This window comes from Moschus berezovskii, chromosome 17, assembly GCF_049115385.1.
Source record: "Moschus berezovskii isolate FMDL1 chromosome 17, NW_MosBer_1.0, whole genome shotgun sequence".
In the NCBI taxonomy this organism is placed as follows: domain Eukaryota; kingdom Metazoa; phylum Chordata; class Mammalia; order Artiodactyla; family Moschidae; genus Moschus; species Moschus berezovskii.
In genome coordinates, this window is record NC_142476.1 from 55,034,154 (window position 1) to 55,060,505 (window position 26,352).

Here is a 26,352-nt window from a genome sequence, read left to right on the forward strand (position 1 = left end):
TACAGTTTAAGAGCCTGAAATCTACTGGAAGAAAGGCAGAGCATTCCTCTGTCCCGAGGTTAAATCTTCGACTTGCGCTGGCCACCTGGGAAAGAGAATCTGAACGGACGTTCTAAGAGGGACCGTGGTTAAGAATGAGAGGCTAACTGTGATACAGTACGCTCCTCCTGCTGGGGATGAGGCCCACGCCGAGCATTCGTGACCTGTGAGCAGCAGCACCGCGGATGCACTAGACGACCTCCAGCGTGGGCGGAGGCTTTTCCGCCTGAGCAGCCCACCCCGGACCTCTCAACACCGCGTTCTCACCAGAGTCCTACACGTCCTCCGCCCCTGAGCCAGAGGACGTCAGCGGTCACGCAGGCCACCGCGCCCGCCGCAGCCGCCTACGCGGATTCGCATCTTGTGAGCCACCGACCAATGGGAGAGAAGCCACTGCCCGACGTCCTCTCCGATTGGTTCTCGGCAGGGAGGCGGTGGCGGAGGGCGTGGCTAGCTTTCGGCAGCGCTGCTAGAGGGCTGGGGCACGTGTGCCTCCGGACGCTGGGAAAGCCTGGGACGCGCTGCCGTGGGAGGTGGCTATCCCAGATCTACCTGCCCCCGCAGAGAGGAGGCGCCACTTGCAATTGCAGGTACCTGCGCTGGGGGCAGCGCTTCAGCCTCGCTTTAGTTGGCAGGAAGGAAAAGAAGGAAGGGGCCGTGTCCCCGCCCCGCGGATGGTCGTGCCCGGCCCGGTGTCCCGGCGGGCGGTGGCGGTGGCGGCGGCGGCCACCATGCTCCTGCGCACGGCTCGGGTCCCACGCGAGTGCTGGTTCTTGCCCACCGCGCTGCTCTGCGCCTACGGCTTCTTCGCCAGCCTCAGGCCGTCCGAGCCCTTCCTGACCCCTTACCTGCTGGGGCCGGACAAGAACCTGACGGAGAGGGAGGTAAGCGCGGCTGGCCGGCGGTGGCTCGGCCGGCGCGGGGCGCGGACCGGCCGAGATGTGAGGAAATCGGTGAGAGCAGGGCGGTGGGGACGCAGGTGAGGAAAGGCGGAGGGAGAAAGACGCTCGAGCCGCGGGGAGCCGTTCTGGACAGAGATTGCTGATTTTCCCCAGTTGGAAGGCGGCTCCGTGTTGGGCGCTGCCGTAATTCACAATGTGTTTCTGTCCTCGGTCGGATTGGAAGTGCAGGTTTTAGGTGAAGGGCTCGGAGCGCGGTTCGGGGTTTGGGAACCCTAGTGCACGTGTGCTTCAGGAGATGTGTTGATGTTGCAGTAGCCCCACTCAGCTCCAACCGATCCATCTTGGGGGCGGGGGAGAGGAGGGGAGAGAATATTTGGGAGGAAAAACGAAAACAGCAACCTGTACTTTGGACATGGTGAAGGTTTAAATAAATATTTGCTGCCTGAAATTAAGGAGCCAGATGCCGAGTGACTCCTGCTTTCTGAAAGGACCTTCCCCTCTACCTGCTGCACCTTCTTCGTCCCTCTCCTTACATTGTTTACCCTTGACGGATGAGCGTGCTCAAGTAAGAAGTGTACAGAACAAGAACCATCATCTTGTCTTGAGTTTTATTGGGTGAGACTGTGTCCAAGGATACGCCTCAACGCCCCCCGCCCCCTCCACCTCTCTGTGATAAAAGCAGATATTTAGATGGTATCACACAATTGTCATTTATAATTATAGTTTTTCGTGCATTGTGAATTGTTGCTTCACGGATGTTAGTTTTGCTCCTTCTGTTCTGCCCGCGATATTCAGAGTAATTGAGAGTACATAGTCCATGATCAAGAACTTCTTGCTGATTGATTTTCCCTAGGAGAATTTGTTAGTACTTTAGAAGTGCATTGTGTGCTTTAAAAAAATGTGCTCAACTCTTCAAAGTGTATGGTCAATCTCAGCATCTGTTGTTTGAAAAAGAAAGACCTTAACTGGAAAAGGAATTAAATTGAAGTTACTCCCATACAACCCAAATAAAGCAGATTCAGCATCCTCTTCCTTGAATACTACAAAGCATGGAAGCTGAGGTCTGGTATTCCTTTCTAGAACACCACAAAGGGTGAAAGCTGGGTGCAGATGTTAGCTGTCCCTTTTTTCCAATGACCACTCCTCTCACCCTGCCTCCCTGCCCCAGTTGCTCCCAGTGAAGTCCTTCCATTTAAACCTTCCTCCTTTCACAGTGATTACTGGTCACCTCTTTTGAATACCCCTGCATAACAGGTCAGAGCAGGATGTAATTGCTTATGTTCCAATTTGTTGTTGCATTACTCTTCCATTTTCAAGGGCACTTAACAAGGGAATTGAAATTCTGGCCTTGAACCCTGGGTTAAGGATTTCATTTGAGTTTCTCATATTGCCTTGTAGCTAGCAAGTAGCATTAACTGTACCCAACTTCAGCTTTATTTCTCAGTCTTATGGGCTGCTCCACAAGGAACTGTAACAGTTACAGTTTGAATTACTTGTTTGAATTAGAATATTGGTTAAAAACAGTAATGAAGTGGAAAGGGCCAGCTCCTGTGAATGGAATGATCCTAGAAGAAGGAACATGACTTCCTTAAATAGAATGATTCTATTAATAGAACACCCCAAACAACTACTGAATCTGAGGTGTGACCTCTGAGCAGAAATGATACTACTTTTGAGCTGTTCACAATGAAAGTTTCATGTGACCTGCCATGTGATCTGCACCTTGCCTGAAAGAGAAGCACATGGCGGGAGAAACATGCTTCCAGTGTTGCTATTGGAAAGCCAGTCTGTTTTGTACAAGTGCCCTGGGCAGAACTGCTGTGTGATGTGATCATGTGCCCTGATTATCAGAAATCTTCCTCGGGCGAATGAAATATGTTGGGGGTGGGGGGGCGTGTAGTGCAATAAAGCAGGGGTGCCAGGCCCAGGAAATATTCGCTGAATGTGTAATGAAAACAGAGCACGCTTCTGTCACTGCAGATTAGTGGAGGAAGAGAGCAGGGTTTGAAGAGAAATCTAGAGGTCTGGAAAAGGCTGTCATTTGTCTCTGAGAACCTCAGAATTGTGGCTGATTCTGTTCTGTTGGTCAGGCACAGTATAGCTCTGTCCAGCCTCTCTGGAATCCTAGATTTTTTAAATCTCTAATAAGTGAAATAAGCAGCACAACTTGTTCTCCTTCCTGAGTGCTTGTTTTTCACCTCTGGGCAGTTATTTATTAATATTGTATGATTTCTTTTAGGAAAGTGAATGTCAAATCATGTTAATGATATTTGTGTTGAATTTTATATTTCCTCCAGGAGACTTTAGAAGGGCCAAATGTGATCATCTTAGATAGAGCTATTGTTAACCAGGTCCAAAGACAAAAGGAGGAGAAAAAGGACAGAATTTCCTCTTTCCATTCTCAAAGGATTTCTTCCTTAGATTACAGGAAAACCGTTAACCTGTATCACTTTATAAATTTTAAATAGGTTAAAATTTGTATTTCAGTAGTTAAAAGCCAACTTTTAATAAAATAGAGCTCTTTATCACCAAAAACTTTCTTATCCTCTCACCTTTTTCAGCATGGGATTTGACATTCAGTACTGTTCTTTAGGGCTTTGCCAGTGGCTCAGCAATAAAGAATCCATCTGCCAGTACAGGAGATGGGGGCGGGGTGTCCATCCCTGGATGGGGAAGATCCCCTGGAGGAGGAAATGGCAACCCACTCCAGTATTCTTGACTGGAAAATCCTGGATAGAAGAGCCTGGCGGTCTTTTTTATTTATTTGGCTGCACTGGGTCTTAGCTGTGGCATGTAGTTTCCCTGACCAGGGATTGAACCTGGGCTCCCCATGTTGGGAGCGTGGAGTCTTAGCCACTGGACCACCAGAGAAGTCCTTCTTTGATGTTTTTAAAGCCTGGTGGCTCAGAGGTTAAAGCGTCTGCCTCCAATGCGGGAGACCCGGGTTCGATCCCTGTGTCGGGAAGATCCCCTGGAGAAGGAGATGGTAACCCACTCCAGTATTCTTGCCTGGAGAATCCCATGGACAGAGAAGCCTGGTAGGCTACAGTCCACGGGGTCGCAAAGAGTCGGACACGACTGAGCGACTGAACGGAACGGATTTAATATATTAAAACTACTGTACCTACTCTTCAGAGCCTTACAGAATTTGATCTTACTTCTTAACACCCTTATCTTCTACTCCATCCTTCTTCCTCTTGCCTTCTATTAATATGTGCTCAAACTCCATCCATGTTAATCTTATAGTCATAAATCCAGCATATCCATTCTTTCATCTACTGGCTTGTACTCAAAGATGTGATCTCTGCTTGGGATAATCTTCTACAGAACTCTTGATATCTTTCTGTTGGCCTCTGATTTTCTCATCCTTCAAGGTTCGGTTCAAAGAAGCAACCCTGTATTCCTATCTCCCTTATCAATAATTTGTGTGTACATATTGTTCACTAGGTTCAGAACTCCTGGAGAACTGAGGCTTCGTTTTATTCTTTGTCTGCTTTTGTAATCTTCATACAGTTTGGAAATAGTGTTGTGCAAATAAGTGTGTATTAACTAGTAGTCTAAATGAAACTTGATTCTAAAAGTCTAAAGCTGAATTAGAGTTTAAAACTAGACATGTTTTTCCTTAACTGTTTGTGTCTTAGAAGAAAGCACTAAAAAGCTCTGATCCAAAGATCTGTGAAAGACACTTTAGAATAAAATCAATTCCCTTTTCTCGAATGGCATATGTTACCTGAGATAAGAGGGTATTGTCCAAGTATGGGCAGTGAGATAGAAAGTAATCTCTGTAATCTGTACATTTTTACATGTAGGAAGTTTCCTGAAGGGAAAGTATCCATCAAGTAAGTTATTTCCTGGTTCCATGGCTTCTCCTTGGAGGCATTGAGAGAGAAGGGATCTTCTTTTTTTTATTATTAACTTTTTATTTTGTATTGGGGTATAGCCGATTAACAGTGTTGTGATAGTTTCAGGTGAACAGCGAAGGGACTCAGCCATACATATACACATATCCATTCTCCTCTAAACCCCCCTCCCATCCAGGCTGCCACATAGCATTGAGCAAGAGTTCTCTGCGCTTTACAGTAGGTCCTTGTTGATTATCCATTTTAAATATAGCAGTGTGTACATGTCCATCCCAGACTCCCTAACTATCCAGAGAAGGGATCCTCTTTTGGAGACACAGTGGCCAAGCTCTGTAGGTTGTTTGGTCTTCTTTCTTCTTGAAAGCCCCATAAAAGCACCCCTATACAGGTAGGAAAAGGTGCTGTCGGCATTAGAACTAAGGGGGGAACATAGTAGATAATCAAAAGCAGTTTTCTGATCAAAGAAATGGGGTGTCTGAATGTGGTGGATTCAGAATATCCAGGTCAGGTTCTCCCTCTGCCAGTGACTTGCTGGGATAACTTTGGGCAATTCACTTAAGGCATAGTTCCTTTTTTGTAAGATAGAGATGATAAACTCAATTACCTCTTAGCCTTGTTTGGATGAAATGAGGTCATACAGGTGAGGTGATTAGCATAATGTGAAACAGATGCTCTGTTATACTGCTGACAATACTGTGGAAGGGGCTGTCCGCTTGGATTGATGTCCTCTCCTAGGAGTAAATTCCGATTTCTTGTTTAGAATAACTTAAAGAGAACACATCTGGTCTTTTCCCCCCTGCTTGCCTTATTTTTGTTTCTGCTTGGCATTGCTTTCCCTCATCTTCATTATCTAAATTGTGGTTTTTGTTTTAGGAGTAGAATTAGACTCATAAGTATAAACACTTTAAATTGGTAATTGAAAGGACGAGATGTATATAATAAAAACTTGGTAGCTTTGGGGGACAGCTAGTATTGAAAGGTATACAACACATAAAAGTACAGACAGTATTACAGGAGTGAAGAATCAGTGAACCTCCCATAGTGTGCACTGCAGAACAAAGAAGATGGAGTTACAGAAGGAAGGTATTTTTTAAAGGAAGTTGTGATGTTTAACAGCTCTGTGGTATTGTGATGGGGAAAATGTGAAGGTGGAGAAACATGCAGAGTCAACCAGAGGAGGCAGTTTCACACTTAAGAAAACTATGGGAGAATATCTAAAACTATAGGCTGAAAGAAGTGGGAATTTGCCAGTGGAACACACCTGTGCAAAGTCTGTAGGGACACCTTCACTCTTAGGACTTTCATCTCAAGGTTGCCCTTATCTGCTCTGGTTTTCTACTGGGAAATGTCTGACCCTGCGCTGTTAGCCAAGTGCACTTTGTTCCTCGTTTGCTAAAATTTCTACACTTGTGAATCGGAATCATTTCTGCTGTTCTCAGTTATTCTTTTCTGTATACGTTCAGTCACAGGAAAGTTTCCTGGTGAATGGAGGCTGCTAAATGATTTAGAAACAGAAATTAGACCAGAATTCATGAAGGTGAGGCTATTAGATCAATCACTTTTTTCCCCATTTTTTAAAAAATTTACTGTTAATTGGAGGATAATTGCTTTACAATGTGTGTTGGTTTCTGCCATACAAAGTGGTGAATCAGCCTTTAGTATACATATATCCACTCCCTCTTGAACTCCCACCCTACCCCACCCCTTGGGGTTATCACAGACCGCTGGTCTGAGCTCCCTGTGTTACACAGCAACTTCCCACTAGCTGTTTTACACATGGTAGTGTATATGTTTCAGTGATACTCGCTCAGTTCATCCCACCCTCTCCTTCCCCTGCTCTTCTTTCCACAAGTCCGTTCTCTACTTCTGCATCTCTGCTTCTGCCCTGAAAATAGGTTCATCAGTACTCTTTTCCTAGATTCCATATATATGCATTAATATACAATATTTGTCTTTCTCTTTCTGACTTATTTCACTCCATATAACAAACTCTAGTTTCCTCCATCTCAGTTCAGCTGACTTCAATTCCTTTTTGTGGCTAAGTAATCTCCATAGATGAATCACTTTTGATACTCAGCCAATCAGAAATCGAGTCTGGAGTGTATCTCATTATGTTTTCCTTTTATAGTTGTTCTCTGCATTGGCAAATATTTTATAATAATTTTTTACTATATTGTTTCTCTAAAACTTTAAAACGATTAGTCCAGGTTACACTTGGGTGAACTGAGGTATACATGAGAATTTAAAAAAGTAGAAGGTTATATCGCTCCATCACAAAGTATTTAGCCTGTTAGCAGGACTACCTTTCAGAAAGCACTTAAAAACTGAGGCCACTGATCTAAACTTAATGATCACTTAGAAACTGACTTATTATTAAGCCCCCAGGAATTTGCTAGGCTCTGGGGTAGGTGTGAGAAGAGGAAAAAGTCTCCTACCTACAATGATTCTTACTTGAAGAATGGAGACTTAAATCAATTAATTTAATGCGTATTGTCTCAAGTGGTCTGTCAGGGCTTCCCTGGTGGCTCAGAGGGTAAAGCGTCTGCCTACAATGTGGGAGACCTGGGTTCGATCCCTGGGTTGTGAAGATCCCCTGGAGAAGGAAATGGCAACCCACTCCAGTACTCTTGCCTGGAAAATCCCATGGACTGAGAAGCCTGGTAGGCTAGAGTCCATGGGGTCGCAAAGAGTCGGACACGACTGAGCGACTTCACTTTCATTTAAGTCTTTAGACCTATGAAAATATAGTGGAGTAAGTGACTTACATGTATTCTCTCATTTAGCCCTTGCAACAAACAACCCTGTGGCATAGCTTTTCCTTCTCTTTAACTGATGATGGAGATGGCTAAAGGGAACTTAAAAAAAAAATCAACTTAAAATCATTCAGCTAATGATGGAACTAAACTTCCAGTTGGGGTCTTTTTGGTTTAAAAATTGTTTCTACTGTCTTCCAATGAAAAATTAATGAAAAAGAAAACAAAACCTTTCATTTTTTTTTTTTTTTTTCATATCATAGGCACTCAAAAAGAAAGGCACCAGAGTTGCTTATGATGTTTCATCCATAGATTGTTACTCTGTTAAGACTGTAGGACAGAGTTACCTTCTTGGTCTTGTCTTGTTACCCCAAAGAAGTGAAACTTAATAACAGAAAAACTTAATCAGTAGGATCTATGTTCCCCATTCTATGGCTGAAGGTAAGAACTGATGATGATTCCAAAACATTTGTTTGTTTCCAAAGCATTTATTCAGCCAGGTATCTTCCAAACAATATGTAGGCTGTGCAAATGAAAGTCAAGTCCACCCTGAAAGAACCTATAAAACAGTGGTTCTGAACTCTGGCTCATATTAAAATCTCCTGGGAAGTTTTGAAAAAATGCCTGTGGCTAGGCATCCAAAATTTCTAAAGCTCCATGGGAGTTGTATAACCATGGTTAAGAAGCAGTGCTGTGAGGTAATTGAAGAGAGTGACACATAGAAAGCAGTGTCAAGAGAGGTTTGGATGTTGGGTTACAAATAAGATCAACTGTAGCCAAGTCTTCCAGGATGAGGAAGGCATTGAAGTAGGCCTCAATGAATAGGGAAGATATTATTAGGAAGAGATGATGGGATGGAAACAGGGAAGTGAATTCCAAACAATTCTCAGAATTGTTGATGAGATTTCTTTGTTTGATAAGAATGAGCTCTTTGAGGTTATGACAGATTGTTTTATAAGTAAATTGTTATGAATATTCCAGTTTGTTTGAGGTCACTAACAGGGTTTTATCCTTTTTCTATCAGGTCTTCAATGAAATATATCCAGTATGGACTTACTCTTACCTGGTGCTGCTGTTTCCTGTGTTCCTTGCCACAGACTACCTCCGCTATAAGCCTGTCGTTCTGCTCCAGGGACTCAGCCTTATTGTTACGTGGTTCATGCTGCTCTATGCCCAGGGACTGCTGGCCATTCAGTTCTTGGAATTCTTCTATGGCATCGCCACTGCCACTGAAATTGCCTACTACTCCTACATCTACAGTGTGGTAGACCTGAGCATGTACCAGAAAGTCACGAGCTACTGTCGAAGTGCCACCTTGGTGGGCTTCACAATGGGCTCTGTCCTGGGGCAGATTCTCGTCTCAGTGGCATCCTGGTCCCTGTTCAGCCTGAATGTCGTGTCTCTCACCTGTGTTTCTGTGGCCTTTGCTGTGGCCTGGTTTCTGCCTATGCCACAGAAGAGCCTTTTTTTTCACCACGTTCCTCCCTCCTGCCAGGGAACAAATGGCATCAAGGTACACAATGGTGCTGTTGCTGCTGACACCGCAGCTTCTAACCACCTTCCGCAGTGGGAGGACGTTGAATCAAAAATCCCTCTGAATCCGGAGGAGCCACCTGTGGAGGAACAGGTAAGCGCAGCCTTCAGTGCCTTGTGGTTGCTACTCTGGGGCTAGACCAGTGGTAAAAAAAAAACAGATGGAAACCCAACAGTTCATTTGGATTCTGGTTTTATCTCGAATTGCTTCATTGGTTCCATTCATTCATTCAAGATAACATTGATTTGTATGAGGGATGAAAAATGTATTTTCCTTTGGAGTGTATGTTAGTCGCTCAGTTGTGTCTAACTCTTTGCGACCCTATGAACTATATAGCCCACCAGGCTCCTCTGGAGTGAATAACCTCTCAGGTCAAACTGATTCAACATATTGCTCTTGTTGGAGATATCTTAGAAGCCACAGCAATGTCTATCTCTTCTTCAGCTTCTTATCTTCAGAACTTGGTATATAAAGAAAGCCCCTCAGAACATGTTGTCTAAATGAATATGTGAAATGACACCAATAAATCATAAATGTCTACTTCCAGAAATGAAGTCCAAAGTATTTAAGAATAGGAGCTTATCTTCCTCTTCTCTGCTGAAAATTATGTGCAGTGCAGTCATAACTCGAAGATATTGCAGGTTTGGTTCCAGACCACTGAAATAAAGCAAATATCACATAATAAAACAAATTCACACAATTTTTTTGGTTTCACAGTGAATATAAAAGTTATTTTTATACTATACTGTAGCCTGTTAAGTGTGCAGTAGCATTACGTGTAAAAAATATACATGCCTAAATTTTAAATTACATTATTGCTAAAAAATGCCAATCATCATCTGTGCCGTCAGTGAGTTGAAATCTTTTTGCTGGTGGAGTGTCTTACCTTAATGTTGATGGCTGCTGACTGATCAGGATGGTGGTTGCTGAAGGTAGAGGTGACTGTGGCAATTTCTTAAAATAAGACAATAGTGAAGTTTGCCACTTGATTGACTTCCTTCGGGAATGATTTCTCTGCAGCACCAATGCTGTTCGATAGCATGTTACTCATAGTAGAACCTCTTTGAAAATTGGAGTTAATCCTCTTAAACCCTGCTTTATGAACTAAGTGTATGTAATATTCTAGACCCCTTAGTCCCGCCAGCAGTCGTCACAGCATCTTTACCAGGAGTAGATTCCATCTCGAGAAACCACTTTCTTTGCTTATCCATTGGAAGTAGCTTTTATCCATTTAAGTTTATTATGAAATTTCACCAGTTCATTTACAACTTAAGGTTTCATTTCTAATTATAGTTTTCTTGCTATTTCTACCACATCTGCAGTTACTTCCTCCACAAATGTCTTGAACCCTTCAAAGTCATCCATGAGACAAAAGTTTTACAGCACAATGATTGTCTGACATTCCATTTGTTTTTTATAATGTGATCACTGCTCACTAAATTGATTTTATTACCTACTAATGACTAGCATCCCAGGTGGTGCTAGGTGGTAAAGAACCTGTACACCAGTGCAGAAAATGTAAGAGACGTGGGTTCAATGCCTGGGTCAGAAGATAGATCCCTTGGAGAAGGAAATGGCAAATCACTGCACTATTCTTGCCTGGAGAATCCTATGAACAGAGGAGCCTGGCAGGCTACAGTCCATAGGGTCACAAAGAGTGGACATAACTGAAGCGACTTAACACCAGCAATCACTTGAAATCTAAGGTTTAAAAAATTATGTCCTAGATCACCTTGATATTTATTATTTGTAGATATGCAAAATGTCAGTACTTGACATGCTGAAGAATTATAAAATTTTAGAGTTAGAAGTGATTCTCACCACAAGTCATAGAACAGTTAGAGCATGTTAAAGGGACTTTAGATCACATCACCTTTTCATTTTAGAGATAAGGATTGGGAACTATTGATATAGCAATACTTTTATTTGCAGACTGACACATGTTACTGTTAGGAAGCATTCTGTGTGTATGTGCGTGCCTTGTGTGCATGTGTGTTTGAGTTCTGAAAAACAGTGACAGAAGCAAAATAAATATTTTCAGTGTATACACAGTATTATCTGTTGCAGCACAATGTAGCAGATTTTGAGAAAGAAAGGCAGTCTGCAATATTGGTACTTAGCAGCAGGGTGATCTTGGGCAGATTTCTTAATTCTTTGTGGCTGTTAGTTCCTTTGTTCATATACCTACCTCACAGGGCTATTTTAAGTATTAAATAATTCATGTAGAGCTTTCAAGTTAGTATTTGTAAGTAGGTAATCAATACATGGTAATTTTTATTATCTTTATCATTAGATATGAATAATCAAGAACAGATTTGTACCTTCACCAAGACATTTAGTTGTGGGGCTATAAATAAGTTTTCATTTTCCCTTTGAATTAGTTATCTCTGGTATTCTGGGCCTTATAAAAAGAGTTATGAGGGTCTGGTACTGGTACTAATTCACAAATTATTTTTCTTTAAACACTGAGTTAGGCTATCCCTAAATGTAGAGAATGTTAAGCCAGATGATCATGAAGCTTTCCGTGACTCTAGAATCCTGTGTTTTGTGAGCTGGTTGATGTGAAGGTAGTCTGTCATTTTTTTTCTGCTTCCCAGGCATACCATGAACAACTTCTTTTTTGTCTAGCCCATATATGTAGGGATACATAATTAATACCATAGAAGTAATTTAATTGCAATCGTCAGCCCTTGTCTTAAATCTTCATAGTCTAGGCATTAAACCCTAATTATCTTCGTCCATATTTTCTTATTGTATGTAGAAGAAAATCCAAAATTCTCATCATGGCCTATAAGACCTCATACAGTTTGACTCCTTGCTAACCCCTCTGACCTTATCTCTTAATTGGGCTGAAACACATCAAGCTTTTCTCACCTCAGAATTTCATTCAGGAGGTTCTCTCAGTCAGGACTGCCTTTCACTCTAATTTTCATGGCTGGTTCTTTTATTCAATCAGGTCTCAACTCAGACATCCGTTTTTTTTATTTTTTATTGGAGGCTAATTACTTTACAATATTATATTGGTTGGTTTTGCCATACATTGACATGAATCCGCCCCAGGTGTACATGTGTTCCCCTTCTTGAACCCCCCTCCCGCCTCCCTCCTCGCCTTATCCTCCCTCTGGGTCATCCCCCTGCAGGCATCCGCTTTTTAGAAAGTCATTTAACATTCTTAGCAATCGTTACTTCTCCATACCAAAGTTGCTTGCTAGCCCATTCCCTGTTTACTGTCTTTCTATAGTATTCCTACTGTAAGGTCTCTTGTATGTGTATATTTATCATCTATCTCTCTTACTCCAGTGTAAATTTCAGGAACTTTCCTGTTGTGTCACCAGTGTCTAGAACATTGCCAGACAGGTTGTGGGCACTCAACTGACTATTTTTTTGGGCTGCACAATCACTGCAGATGGTGATTGCAGCCATGAAATTAAAAGACGCTTACTTCTTGGAAGGAAAGTTATGACCAACCTAGATAGCATATTAAAAAGCAGAGACGTTACTTTGTCCACAGAGGTCCGTCTAGTCAAGGCTATGGTTTTTCCCGTGGTCATGTATGGATGTGAGAGTTGGACCATAAAGAAAGCTGAGTGCCAAAGAATTGATGCTTTTGAACTGTGGTGTTGGAGAAGACTCTTGAGAGTCCCTTGGACTGCAAGGAGATCCAACCAGTCCATCCTAAAGGAGATCAATCCTGGATGTTCATTGCAAGGACTGATGTTGAAGCTGAAACTCTAGTACTTTGGCCACCTGATGTGAAGAACTGACTCATTTGAAAAGACCCTGATACTGGGAAAGATTGAGGGCAGGAGGAGAAGGGGACGACAGAGGATGAGATGGTTGGATGGCATCACTGATTCAATGGACATGAGTTTTGGCGGACTCCAGGAGTTGGTGATGGACAGGGAGTGCTGCGGTTCATGGGGTCGTAAAGAGTCGGACACGACTGAGCGACTGGACTGACTGACTATTTGTTGATTGCATTAGTGAGTCATGATAAACAATATAAAGGAAACCAACATTTACTGAGCACTTGTTACATATTGAATAATACTTTATCTAGGCAATAACCTGTTGAAGTAAGCATTACTTTCCATTTTACAGAGAAAAAAAAAACAACCTAAGATTTGGGAATTTTTCTCATCTGAGTGTAGACAAGTATGCTGATGATTGATCATGTTAGCTCCCAGGTATTTTGATGTGTGTACCAGATACTGTGCCCCAAACCTCAGATTCATTATCTCATTCTTATTAAAATTACTGTTACTAAAACTCTGTGATAAACGTGTCAGAGAGACAAGATGGCAGAGAAGTAGTGTGGATATGGAGTACATCTCTCCCCATGGATACATCAGGAATACACCCTTAGACACAGAAGTGCATGCAGAACACCAGCCGAGAGTGGACAGAAGTACCTGGCCCACGGAAATGAGTATATAGAACCACACAAAACTTGGTAGGATGAAGGAACTAGGGAGAAAGACAGGAGTGTTAGTAGCACTGGACCTGCCCTCAGTGGGTGGGGAGCTGAAGCAGGGATCTGATCCCCACAAAGAGGCAATTATCTGAGTCAGAGGTGAAACATTTAAGGTTGAGAGTGAAACAGCTGATCTGTGGCAGCCTAAATGGAATGAGGACTTCCCTAGTAGCTCAGACGGTAAAGCATCCACTTGCAGTGCAGGAGACCCGGGTTCAATCCCTGGTTGGGAAGAGCCCCTGGAGAAGAAAATGACAACCCACTCAAGTAACCTTGCCTGTAAAATTCCACGGACAGAGGAGCCTGGCGGGCTACAGTCCATGGAGTCGCAAAGAGTTGGACACGACTGAGCAACTAACACACACACACACACACACGTACAAATGGAATGAGAATCAGACAGTCCTTGCCACAGCCATACACACCCCGGGCAGGGATGCAGGTCCCCTAGAAGGCACAGCAGAGAGGAGCTGGAGCGTAGGGATTGTGGAGCAATCCCAGGGCTGCTGTTGACTGTGGAGAGACAGACCGAGGAGATTGTGGTGGGAAATGCCTGTGGAGGAAAGTCAGGCAGCCATGGAATCAAGGCAGTTCTGCTGAGTCATGCATAGGGGGTGGAGCCATCACCATAGCCTCTCTCTCCCCACATGCCAGCATCGGCAGCTGAACAGTAGAGAGGCTGACCCATCAAATGCCTGACACACTGAACTACAGAGCAGGACCCCACCCAGGGTGCTTCTTTAAATGACTGATGCGCCAATTTACAGAGTAGGACCCCAGCCAGGGGGCCCCACTATGTGCCTGACACACTGAATACAGGCAAGGGAGCCCTCTAAGTGCCTGAACGGGCGGAGCTCCAGAGAAAGACTAGCCAAAGAGGCCTCCTGATGGCCAGCTACCAGAGGCTTGAAAAAAGACTCTGGTAGGGCCCTAACTCCTGCGACTGAGGCAGTCCGTATCCCTGCACACTTGGCACCGCACGGGGTCCCTGCAACCCAAGCAGCTGTGCCACCTTCACGCTCAACCCTCACTGGGGCAGAGCTGCCACAGGCAAAAAAGGTCTGGCATCTGTGCATGCGGGGTTGCTTTGGTCGTGTCCAATTCTTTGCAACCCTGTGTACTGTGGCCTCCCAGGCTTCTCTGTGAGGGGGTTTCTTCAGCTAAGAATACTGGAGTGTATTGGCCAATACTGGTTGTCATACCCTTCTAGAGCACTATATTTTCTGCTGCCATACCCACCAACTCCCCTGAGTACCTGGTGCTGCCAGAAACCCTGTGACCCAAGGAGCTGCACCACCTCCACACCTCGCCCTCACTGGGGCAGACCCAAGTTCTCCAGGGCAGCCTCAGGAGCAGACCCCAGTGGATGACCCACATACAGAGGTGGAAATAAAACCACACTTGAAACCCAGGGGCATTGTGGCTAAGGAAGAAGACCCAAAACCTTTACCAGCTGTACAAGCTGCAGATTCAATCTGCACCATCCATTAGGCAGACTCTGTCTCTATGGAATATATAAAAGAACATCGTGAGCTTCCACAAAGGAAAACACACTAGTTCTGATAGTTGTGTGTGGAGGCCGGAACACACAGGAGTAGGACCAGATTAGAATCGGAGCTGTTCCCACAGCAGGTACAGAGACCACCAGCATCCTAGGGAAGTGAGATGGACTGTTGACTCCCAGCAAGGGAAAGGACTCTGACAGCAGTGACTCAAGAGAAACATTTATTATGTTTTGATTTGTTCTGCAGTTTCCTTTGGATTTTTTTTTTCTTTTTTCTATTCCTCCCCACCCCCCACTGCATTGTAGTTGTCGATTTTATTGACACTATGAAATCTAATTAAGCTTTTGAATATTTTTTCTTTTTTTCTATCATTCTTTTTATTGTTCTTATAAACCTCTGCCTGTACATTGGGCTTTTGCATTCCTGTAGAGTTTTGCTTTTTTGTTTTTCTTCTTTTTTCTTTTATTAATTTTTGTAAGCCTATTATTTTCTGTATTTATTCCTTTGTTTGTTTTTCCTACTGTTCTTTTCCCCTTGCAGTTAATCTTTAATGTATATCTACCTATATTTAACTTTGCATATCTATTATTTATTTTCTTTATTTCTTTTCCTCTCAAAATATTTGTTAGTTTTCTTTTCTTTGCTTTATTCCCTGCTTAGCACCTTGCCTTAGTTTTGTTTTCCAGTTTGTGCTTTAGTTAGTTTTGGTCTTAACTGGTAGATATAATTTTGGTTTCCTTTGTTCGCTGGGTCAATCTATTATACTTTTTGTTGGACTGTTTTGATTTTGCTTATGGGTGTATATGTGTATATTCCATTATTTTAATTATTATTTGCCTGATTTTATAACTGCCATTTGTCTGGGGTTAATTTTGATTTCTCGTTTTGAGGTATTTGTTTTAATCTCATTTAATGCCATAACAAACCACTTGTGGAAACTTCGTTCCTGACCAGAGATCAAGCCCTGAGCCTTTGGAGTGGGAGCACTGACTCCAAGAACCTAGACTACCAGAGAACTAACCCTGCTGCTGCTGGGAGTATCCAATAGTGAGAACTCACACAAAGGAAACCACTTAAATATCAGACCTGGCATCACCCAACCACCAGTAGCACCCTGTGCAGGACACCTCAACCAAACAACAAACAAAACAAACTACAAACTGAACACTTAGCAGACAGGATTACCACCTCACTCAGCCTTGCCCATCAGAAGAAACACAAAACAACAAAAACAACAAAAAACTCAGCACAAATCTCATCATATAGAAAGCTTACACAGACCACTGGACCAACCTTAGGAGGGCAGAAACCAAAAGGAAGAAAGAATTCAGCCTTGAACCCTGGGAAAAGGAGACCTCAAACACAATAAGGTTAAAGAAAAAATGATGAGAAGGCAGAGAAATACTGCACAAATGAAGGAACAAACTAGAAACACAGAAATCCAAATAAATGAAGAGGAAATAGGCAAATTACCTGAAAAAGAATTTAGAATAGTGATAGTGAATGTTAAAGTTGCTCAGTTGTGTCCGACTCTTTGCGACCCCATGGACTGTATAGTCCGTGGAATTCTCCAGGCCAGAATACTGGAGTGGATAGCCTTTCCCTTCTCCAGGGGATCTTCCCAATCCACTGATTGAACCCAGGTCTCCAACATTGCAAGCAGATTCTTTACCAGCTGAGCCACAAGGGAAGCCCAAGAATACTGAAGTGGGTAGCCTATCCCTTCTCCAGCGGATCATCTTGATCCAGGAATTGAACTGGGGTCTCCGCATTGCAGGCAGATTCTTTACCAACTGAGCTATCAGGGAAGCCCATAGTGATAGTAAAGATGATTAAAAAACCTAGAAAAGAGAATGGATAAAATGCAAGAATGAATTAACAAAGATCTAGAGGAATTAAAGAATATACATACAGAGACAAACAGCACAATTATTCAATTAAAAATACCCTAGAAGGCATCAATAGCCGAATATTTGAAGCAGAAAAATCAGTGAGCTGGAAGATAAAATGGTGGAAATAACTTCTGAAGAGCAGAATAAAGTAAGAAGAATGAAACGAACTGAGGATAGTCTCAGAGACGTCTGGGACAATATCAAATGCACCAACATTTGAATTATAGGGGTTCCAGAAGAAAAGAAAAAGAAAGGGTATGAGAAAAATTTTGAAGGACTATAGTTGAAAATTTCCCCACATGGAAAAGGAAATAGTCAATCAAGTCCAAGAGGCATAGAGTTCCAAATAGGATAAAGCCAAGGAGAGAAACACCAAGACACATACTAATCAAACTAACAAAGACTAAACACAAAGAAAGAATATTAAAATCAGCAAGGGAGAAGCAATAAGTAACTTACAAGACTCTCAAGAGCCTTCTCCAACACCACAGTTCAAAAGCATCAATTCTTTGGCACTCAGCTTTCTTTATAGTCCAATTCTCACATCCATACATGACCGCTGGAAAAACCATAGCCTTGACTAGACAGACCTTTGTTGGCAAAGTAATGTCTCTGCTTTTAATATGCTATCTAGATTGGTCATAACTTTCCTTCCAAGGAGTAAGCGTCTTTTAATTTCATTGCTGCGATTGCCATCTGCAGTGATTTTGGAGCCCAGAAAAATAAAGTCAGCCACTGTTTCCCCATCTATTTGCCGTGAAGTGATAGGACCAGACGCCATGATCTTAGTTTTCTGAATGTTGAGCTTTAAGCCAACCTTTTCACTCTCCTCTTTCACTTTCCTCAAGAGGCTTTTTAGTTCTTCTTCACTTTCTGCCATAAGGGTGGTGTCATCTGCATATCTGAGGTGATTGTTATTTCTCCTGGCAATCTTGATTCCATCTTGTGCTTCCTCCAGCCCAGCGTTTCTCATGATGTACTCTGCATATAAGTTAAATAAGCAGGGTGACAATATACAGCCTTGACGTACTCCTTTTCCTATTTGGAACCAGTCTGTTCCATGTCCAGTTCTAACTGTTGCTTCCTGACCTGCATATAGGTTTCTCAAGAGGCAGGTGACATGGTCTGGTATGCCGATCTCTTTCAGAATTTTCCACAGTTTATTGTGATCCACACAGGCAAAAGCTATGGCATAGTCAATAAAGCAGAAATAGACGTTTTTCTGGAACTCTTTTGCTTTTTCGATGATTCAGCAGATGTTGGCAATTTTATCTCTGGTTCCTCTGCCTTTTCTAAAACCAGCTTGAACATCTGGAAGTTCATGGTTCATGTGTTGCTGAAGCCTGGCTTGGAAAATTTTGAGCATGACTTTACTAGTGTGTGAGATGAGTGTAACTGTGCGGTAGTCGAGCATTCTTTGGCATTGCCTTTCTTTGGGATTGGAATGAAACTGACCTTTTCCAGTTCTGTGGCCACTGCTGAGCTTTCCAAATTTGCAGGCATATTGAGTGCAGCACTTTCACAGCATCTTTCAAATCTTTCAGGATTTGAAATGATGAACTGGAATTCCATCACCTCCACTAGTTTTGTTTGTAGTGATGCTTCCTAAGGCCCATTTGACTTCACATTCCAGGATGTCTGGCTCTAGGTGAGTGATCACACCATCGTGATTATCTGGGTCGTGAAGATCTTTTTTGTACAGTTCTTCTGTGTATTCTTGCCACCTCTTCTTAATATCTTCTGGTTCTGTTAGGTCCATACCGTTTCTGTCCTTTATTGAGCCCATCTTTGCATGAAATGTTCCCTTGGTATCTCTAATTTTCTTGAACAGATCTCTAATCTTTCTCATTCTATTGTTTTCCTCTATTTCTTTGCATTGGATCGCTGAGGAAGGTTTTCTTATCTCTCCTTGCTATTCTTTGGAACTCTGAGCTCAAATGGGTATATCTTTCTTTTTCTCCTTTGCTTTTCACACCCTTCTTTTCACAGCTGTTTGTAAGGCTGCCTCAGACAGCCGTTTTGATTTTTTGCATTTCTTTTTCTTGGGGATGGTTTTGATTCCTGTCTCCTGTACAGTGTCACGAACCTCCATCCATGTAGAAGATTCGTAGTTAATTTTTGAGTAAACAATACAGAAAACTACATAGAAGGAAGTCATCTGAACTGCTGGTGCAAAGATTACCACTGTTAATATGTTATTGCCCTTTCTAACCGGAGAAGGCAATGGCAAGCCACTCCAGTACTCTTGCCTAGAAAATCCCATGGATGGAGGAGCCTGGTGGGCTGCAGTTCGTGGGGTCGCTGGGGGTTGGACACGACTGGGCGACTTCACTTTCGCTTTTCACTTTGACGCATTGGAGAAGGAAATGGCAACCCACTCCAGTGTTCTTGCCTGGAGAATCCCAGGGACGGGGGAGCCTGGTGGGCTTCCGTCTGTGGGGTCGCACAGAGTTGGACACGATTGGGGTGACTTGGCAGCAGCAGCAGCCCTTTCTAAACATTGCTGTTGTATATATACATTTTATAGTAAACAAAAATATAATCTACATGTTTTATAATTTTTTTTTTACTCATTGTTAATATAATATTCATCTTTCTATGTCTTTTCATGTCACAATAGCTTTCAGAATCCAAAGAATTGAAACCATAATGGTAAAAATGACTGGTGAGAGATTTGTGTTGGGCAGGACTCTGCCTTTCCCACGAGGTTGGCCCTGAGTGCTAAAAGCCGGAGTCAGAGAGAGACTTGTTTGAGGGACAGAGTCTGTCTTTTGACCTTTTTTACTTTTTCCCCCCTCATTTTTGGTCACAAACTTTCCCTCTGATGTCTCTAGTTGGACCCCTGGCAAGATATGTCTGAGTTGGGATGGAGGGGAGGGTGTGTAGCCGTATATGATTGTACCCTCTCCCTTTTGCAGCTTAATGCCCTTGAAACTCAGATAGGTGTCATCCCCCCCTGAAAAAGAGTAGCCAAAGGCAGATCTTTGTGCCAACTCTTAACAGGTTTCCAATGCTTCACTTTCAGGCTTATGAACTAGGGCTCTATGAGATACCAGACTGAGCCAAGAATGAATATTCCAAGGATAAGATAAGTGCACAGCAGGCCAGAGCACGAAAGTATGTCCCAGAAACCTTTTCTGTTGGAAGAGAACTCTATCATTGCTGACTCATAAACACACATCCAAAGTGCCTTCTTCTGTCCTTTTGTTCTTGTTTCCTTTGAATGTTGTTCATCAGTATTGCTGTATTCTAATCTTGTGTCTCCCAAAGCCTGTCTCAAACATTCTTCCATGATATATATTTGGTTCCTTTCCCTTGAAACCAGGTGTACTTTTATCTGTCCCTCATTGTATACATTTTTACCATTTTGGATACTGAAATATCAATAGCTGAGGAAATAATGATAGTCTTCCTTTCATCATAAAAAGTATTGTTCACTGTTGGTAGCAAGAATTAGGATTGTGTCCTTCAAAAGCACTTAACAGAAGACTTATCCTCGAAAATTTCCATCCTTGTTTGATTATAGACAAATCTCCTTCTGCATATACAACTGAGCTAAGAAAAGAGTAATTATTTGGCTTGATATTGTAAACACTTAACTGTAACTATTAAAAGGTTCTGTTTAAAGAGAAGGACTGACTACACAGAAATTAACATAAAATGGCTTAGAGTTGAATATAAAACCTCAAACCATAAAAATGCTTAGAATTCTGAAAGCATAGGTGGTAAACTTGACATCTGTCTTGGCAATGATTTTTTTTAATTTGACAACAGAAGCAAAAAATAAGTGGGACAGCATCAAACTAAAAAGCTTCTGCATGCCAAAGAAAAACATCAACCAAAGGAAGACAAACTATTGAATGGGAGAAAATATCTGCAAATCGTGTTTGATAAGGGGTTCATATCCAAAATATATAAGGAACTCATACAACTCAAGAGCAAAAAAAAAGAATCCAATTTAAAAATGGGCAGAAGATCTGAATAGACATTTTCCCAAAGATGTTTGGATGGTCAGCAGGTACATGTGAAGATGCTTAAATAACTAATCAGGGGAATGCAAAGCAAAACCACAAGGAGCTATCACCTCACACCTGTTAGGATGACTGTTTAAAAAAAAAAAATAAGAAATGTGTGCATATGGAGAAAAGGAATCCTTTTGCACTGTTGGTGGAAATGTAAATTGGTGCTGTCACTATGAAAAACTGTGTGGAAGTTCGTCAAAAAATTAAAACTCGAGCCACCACAAGATCCAACAGTTCTACTCCTGGCTATATACCCAAAGAAAATGGAAACACTAACTCAAAAAGATACGCCTACCAGTTCATTGCAGCACTATTTATAATAGCCAAGATGTGAATACAACCTAAGTGTCCAGCAGTGAATGAATGTGTAAAGAAAATGTGGTATACGTACATATATATACACACGGGAACAGTATACAGCCACAGAAAAACACATGAGGTCTTGCTATTTGCAACAATGTGGATGGTCTTGGATGGATGCTAAGTGAAGTAAGACACACAAAAATATTGGGTTGGGCAAAAAGTTTGTATGGAAAAATCTGAACAAACCTTTGGCCAACCCGATATCATATGATCTCATTTGTATTTGGAAACTAAACAAGCTCATAAATACAGAGAATAGATTGGTGGTCGCCAGAGGCAGGGGCTAGGGGTTAAGCAAATGGGTAAACAGGGGAGTCAAAATGTTCTAAGTCCCAGATGTAACTGAGTTGTGAGGATGTCATGCACAGCGTGGTGATTATAGTGAGTAATACTGTATCGTTTATTTGAAAGTTGCTAGATTTCAAACTTCTCATCACAAGAAAAAAATTACAACTATGTATGGTGACAGATGTTGACTATATACTTATTGTGGTGATCATTTTACAATGTGTGCAAATACAGAATCATTTTGTTACACACCCAAAACGAATACAATGTCAAAGGTCAGTTATACCTCAATTTTTTAAAATAAAGGAAGTTTCATGTTCAAGTCTGGCTTCCCCAGTGACTCACTGGTGAAGAATCCGCCTGCAATGCAGGAGGCAGAGGAGATGTGGGTTCGATTCCTGGGTCAGGAAGGCCCCCTAGAGGAGGGGATGACAACCCTAATTGCCTATTCCAGTATTCTTGCTGAGAAAATCCCGTGGACAGGGGAGTCTGGCAGGCTGCAGTACCTAGGGTCGCAGAGAGGTGGACACAACTGAAAAGACTGAGCAGCAGCAGCAGCATGTGCAAGGCATGGCCGCCAGCCAACTGGCGGGTTGAATGATGCTGCTGCCACCCATGTAAATAATCTATAACATGGCTTCTGTCACACATCCTTTCTCTGGAATGCTGCTTCATAGTTAGCTTCCTCTTGGACTCTGGATTCTCTCATTTTGCCTTTCTGTGTTAGCTGCAAAATTTCCTATGTTCTGAGCAAGGTTCCGAACTTAACGGCAAGTTTTGGTGGATTGACCTTTGATATGATTGGAGTTGGCCCAAAGGTTTGTATGGAAAAAAACGAAACGGGTAAAGGGGAGTCGAAAGGTACTGAGTTCTAGTTATAAATAAGTTGTGGGATGTAATGTATAGCATAGTGACTGTAGTTAGTAATACTGTATTGCATATTTGAATATGGTGTCTGGACTCTCACACTGACTTCTTGACATAGTCCAGGGATAATGGAACATAGCTCAGTCATGTTTCGATTGACTCAGTTACATGCATAATAGCTTTGTTACCTCATTATTATAGTAACATTTCCTGTACATACTGGGGAAAAAAAACATAAGGGAGAAAATTAAAATCACTGATTACCCCCTCACCTAGAGAGAACTGCTGCTAATATTTTGGTTTATTTTTTCCTAAGACTTCTGTTTTAACCATTATCTTTCAGTGAATCTGATAGGTTCTCAATTCATGAACTCTACCTGAACAGGGACTTACTGGTGGATGTTGAGTCACTTCTGTCATGTCTGATTCTTTGCCACCCCATGCACTGTAGCCTACTGGGATTACTAATTATTGTTTATTCTTAATGCTGCTTGACCCTGTGTGGGAAGATGTGGAATGTCATCTGCCTTTGACTGGTCTGCAGTCTCTGACCATCTTTCTACCTTCGTTTTGTAAACAATGTATCATTTGCTGGAGGTACTAATGTATATAGAACATTTAAAGCAAAATATATTTTTCCCCCAAGAGGGAATAAATGTAATTGCTAAAAAGTTCATATATTATATATATATCCACATACACACCCACACATGTATATATAAACACATATGGACATGAGTTTGAGCAGACTCAGGGAGGTAGCAATGGACAGGGAAGCCTGGTGTGCTGTAATCCATGGGGTTGCAAAGAGTCGGACACAACTAAGCAATCGAACAACAACATATATGAAAGAAGCAATTGGTTTTCTCAAGGAAACAGAAAAAAGTCTGCTGAATAGAAAATTGAGTGTACACAACAGCTTTCTGTCCAGTTGCTTTCTTCCCTTTCTCTGGATAGGAATCCAAGCCAGACTGTCTCCTTGTGCTGAAGGTCCTGTGGAATGATTTCCTGGTGTGCTACTCCTCTCGCCCTCTGCTCTGCTGGTCTGTGTGGTGGGCCCTCTCCACCTGTGGCTATTTTCAAGTCGTGAACTACGCACAGGGCCTGTGGGAGCAGGTGATGCCTTCCCGCCATGCTGCTATCTATAACGGCGGTGTGGAGGCCGCTTCAACCTTACTGGGTAAGCAGTGCTGGGCGGTAGGGCAGGTTGGGTGGGGAGAGTCCTCTGGTAGTTTAGTTAACCATGATCAGAGTTTTTGTCCCCTCTCAAATTTGAAGTAACCTCAAAGAATGGTTTGTTTACTTTGAGCTCTGACTTTAGGATGAGAGTTCAGCAGTGTATGTTTCGGGAGGACTGTGACTAGCAAACTTGAATCCTCTATAACCTTTGGGGACCTAGTGTAAGGATCCTGTAAATTGTTTTCTAACCCAAGTTTCCTTTATCTCTGATCTACTGCGTGCTTTTGCCAAGTGTGAAACTTCGAGCAGCACCGTTCAGTACTTTCTAACAATAGTAGCTAGTATGTGTTGTGTTGCAGGTGCTGTTCTGAAGACTTTATGTATAAGTCTTTAACACCGTCCTCACAGAATTCCTTTGATGTAGTTGTTACCTCCATTTTCCAATTAAGGAAGCTGTTGAAAGATATGTTAATCACTTGCCCAAGGTCATATAGATGGTCAGTCGTAAAGTCGAGGTTTGAACTCAGAGCCTATGTCTTTGGCCATTAGCATCTGTCGTTCCTAATTTGTTGATCCACCTCATAGGTCTTAGACGATCATACAGGACTTCGGTGAACACTTTTAACTGTGACCAGCACTTAGAAAGCACTCCATACCATTTAGCTCTCATTATCCTCATCATCGTCATTTGACCACGTGATAAACTGCCCCTCAGATCGGAGAAGAAATGAACCATCCTGCCATGTTGCCAAGCCACAGGCAGGATGGTTCTTTTTGACTCTTGCCTCTGCATCCACCTCAGTAACTTTCCCCTAGCAGCACCCCTGGTTCTGTGTCCCCTTTTCCATCTCATTACCTACTGCCCTAATTCAGTCTCTCACCATCTGTCCACGGCCTCATATTATTTATTCCATTAGGTCCAAAAATCTCTGCCTGACTTTCCAGGGCCTCCATAATCTTGAGCTACCCTGGTTATAAATTTAAAGAGCTTAAAATGTCATAATCTAAATGAAAATGAATTTTTCATTTAGTGAAATAGTACTTGTTTAGTGAGTAATTACTTTTCTGTTTTTGTTTTGTAGGTGCTGTTGCAGTGTTTGCCGTCGGTTACATAAAAATATCCTGGTCCACTTGGGGAGAGTTGATGTTGTCTCTCTTTTCTCTCCTGATTGCTGCGGCAGTGTATATCATGGACACTGTGGGTAACATCTGGGTGTGCTATGCATCCTACGTTGTCTTCAGAATCATCTACATGTTACTCATCACAATAGCAACGTATGTATCACGATTCAAAGAAGCATTAGCAAGAGCTGTAACAGGATTAACTTTTTGGGTTTCTTTACAAATTAAATTTTCTGGTTCAAGGGCAAATGGGAGGAAGCATTATACCGTTAAGTGCATTATCAGTTTTTCTTTTGAGGAAGCATTTAGGCAAGTTTCATTTATCTCCTTGTTCATGTTTTTGTTGTTTTCAGACATTTGCATGAGGTTTACATCATTTAGCAAAAGAATACTCTTCACTTGGTTGGGAAGGGAATTGACAGTAGAAAAGTATGGGCTGCTCTTCACATTTGAAATAAAAAAATATAACTGTCCTTGAAGTAGTTCTTATCTATGCATTCTTTCTATTTATTTTTTATTTATTTTCTATTTAAGTTTTCAGATTGCTGCAAACCTCAGCATGGAGCGCTATGCCCTAGTGTTTGGTGTAAATACCTTCATTGCCCTAGCACTGCAGACTCTGCTCACTCTAATTGTGGTAGATGCCAGTGGCCTTGGCTTGGAAATTACCGCTCAGGTAAGGTCTGTTTCAGTACTGAAGATGTTATGGGTTGATCAGGGTAACAGAAGTGGAGCATGTTTCAGGGAAACAAATTCAAACAATATAGACAGAGAATCGAAAGTAAAAGTGTTCTTTCCTTCCTTCAGTTATCCCCGACCCTTAGTTCCTTTCTACCAGGAGGATGCTGAGACCATCATCTCTTTGATGAGACCCTAGAACGTTTCTGAGTGTGATTATCCAGCCTTGTGGAGCTGAGAGGTAGTGTTGGTTCCATCTGGACCCAGACCTTCTGCTTCCTCACCCATTATTTCGCTCCATTTTTAATTCTCTGCCTGGAATACTGTATCCCATGTTTGAGATGCCTGCTTCACTTGAGAGCTCTCTGAGTCTCCTCCCTTCTTTAAACACCCCCCACCCAGATACCAAGGTAATGACTTGCTGTTGATGACTAGCATTACATATGACCTATTGAGAAAACACCTGCACAAACACCCAGAGACAGTGTGAATACGTTTATTCACTCTGGAAATGTATAGTTGTATATGGCTTCATTCATTGTGAGTTGTAATAGGGCTTGGGATGTACTTTAGCAAAATGGGCAGTTGAATCAAAAAGTGCCTACCCCAACTCATCTCAGCTCAAAAGATTCCATCTCCATTGTTCTTCCCACTTACGTATTAGTTTTCCTAGAATACAAAGACCTGACATGTTAGCAGTAATTAACTTTGTTTTTACTAAGGAGATCTAAAAGAGAAACAATAGATAATGTGTGTTGAGTGCCTTCTGTGTGTCAGGTACTTTATATAGAATTTTGCAGGGTTGCTATCAGGATTAGACGTCAAGAAAATGAATCTGAGAGATGTGTTGTTTAAGGTCACGGTCAATAATTGT

At 42.2% G+C, this 26,352-nt stretch overlaps 1 protein-coding gene across 4 annotated transcripts in view; it reads left to right on the forward strand.

Moving 5' to 3' along the window:
• The first annotated feature begins 520 nt into the window (after positions 1-520).
• The window catches only part of SLC19A2 (solute carrier family 19 member 2), a 29,077-nt gene continuing 3,245 nt past the window's right edge, over positions 521-26,352 (forward strand). The window contains exons 1-5 of one of the 4 annotated variants that reach the window (XM_055419684.2): positions 521-923; positions 8,579-9,181; positions 23,457-23,679; positions 24,761-24,953; positions 25,335-25,476. In XM_055419684.2, coding sequence (XP_055275659.2) covers positions 714-923; positions 8,579-9,181; positions 23,457-23,679; positions 24,761-24,953; positions 25,335-25,476 — 1,371 coding nt within the window. In that variant the 5' untranslated portion in view covers positions 521-713. Of the gene's footprint in view, positions 924-7,826; positions 7,996-8,578; positions 9,182-23,456; positions 23,680-24,760; positions 25,477-26,352 lie in introns of those variants that run through there. The other 3 variants (XM_055419681.2, XM_055419683.2, XM_088845486.1) reach the window with 3 other exon arrangements.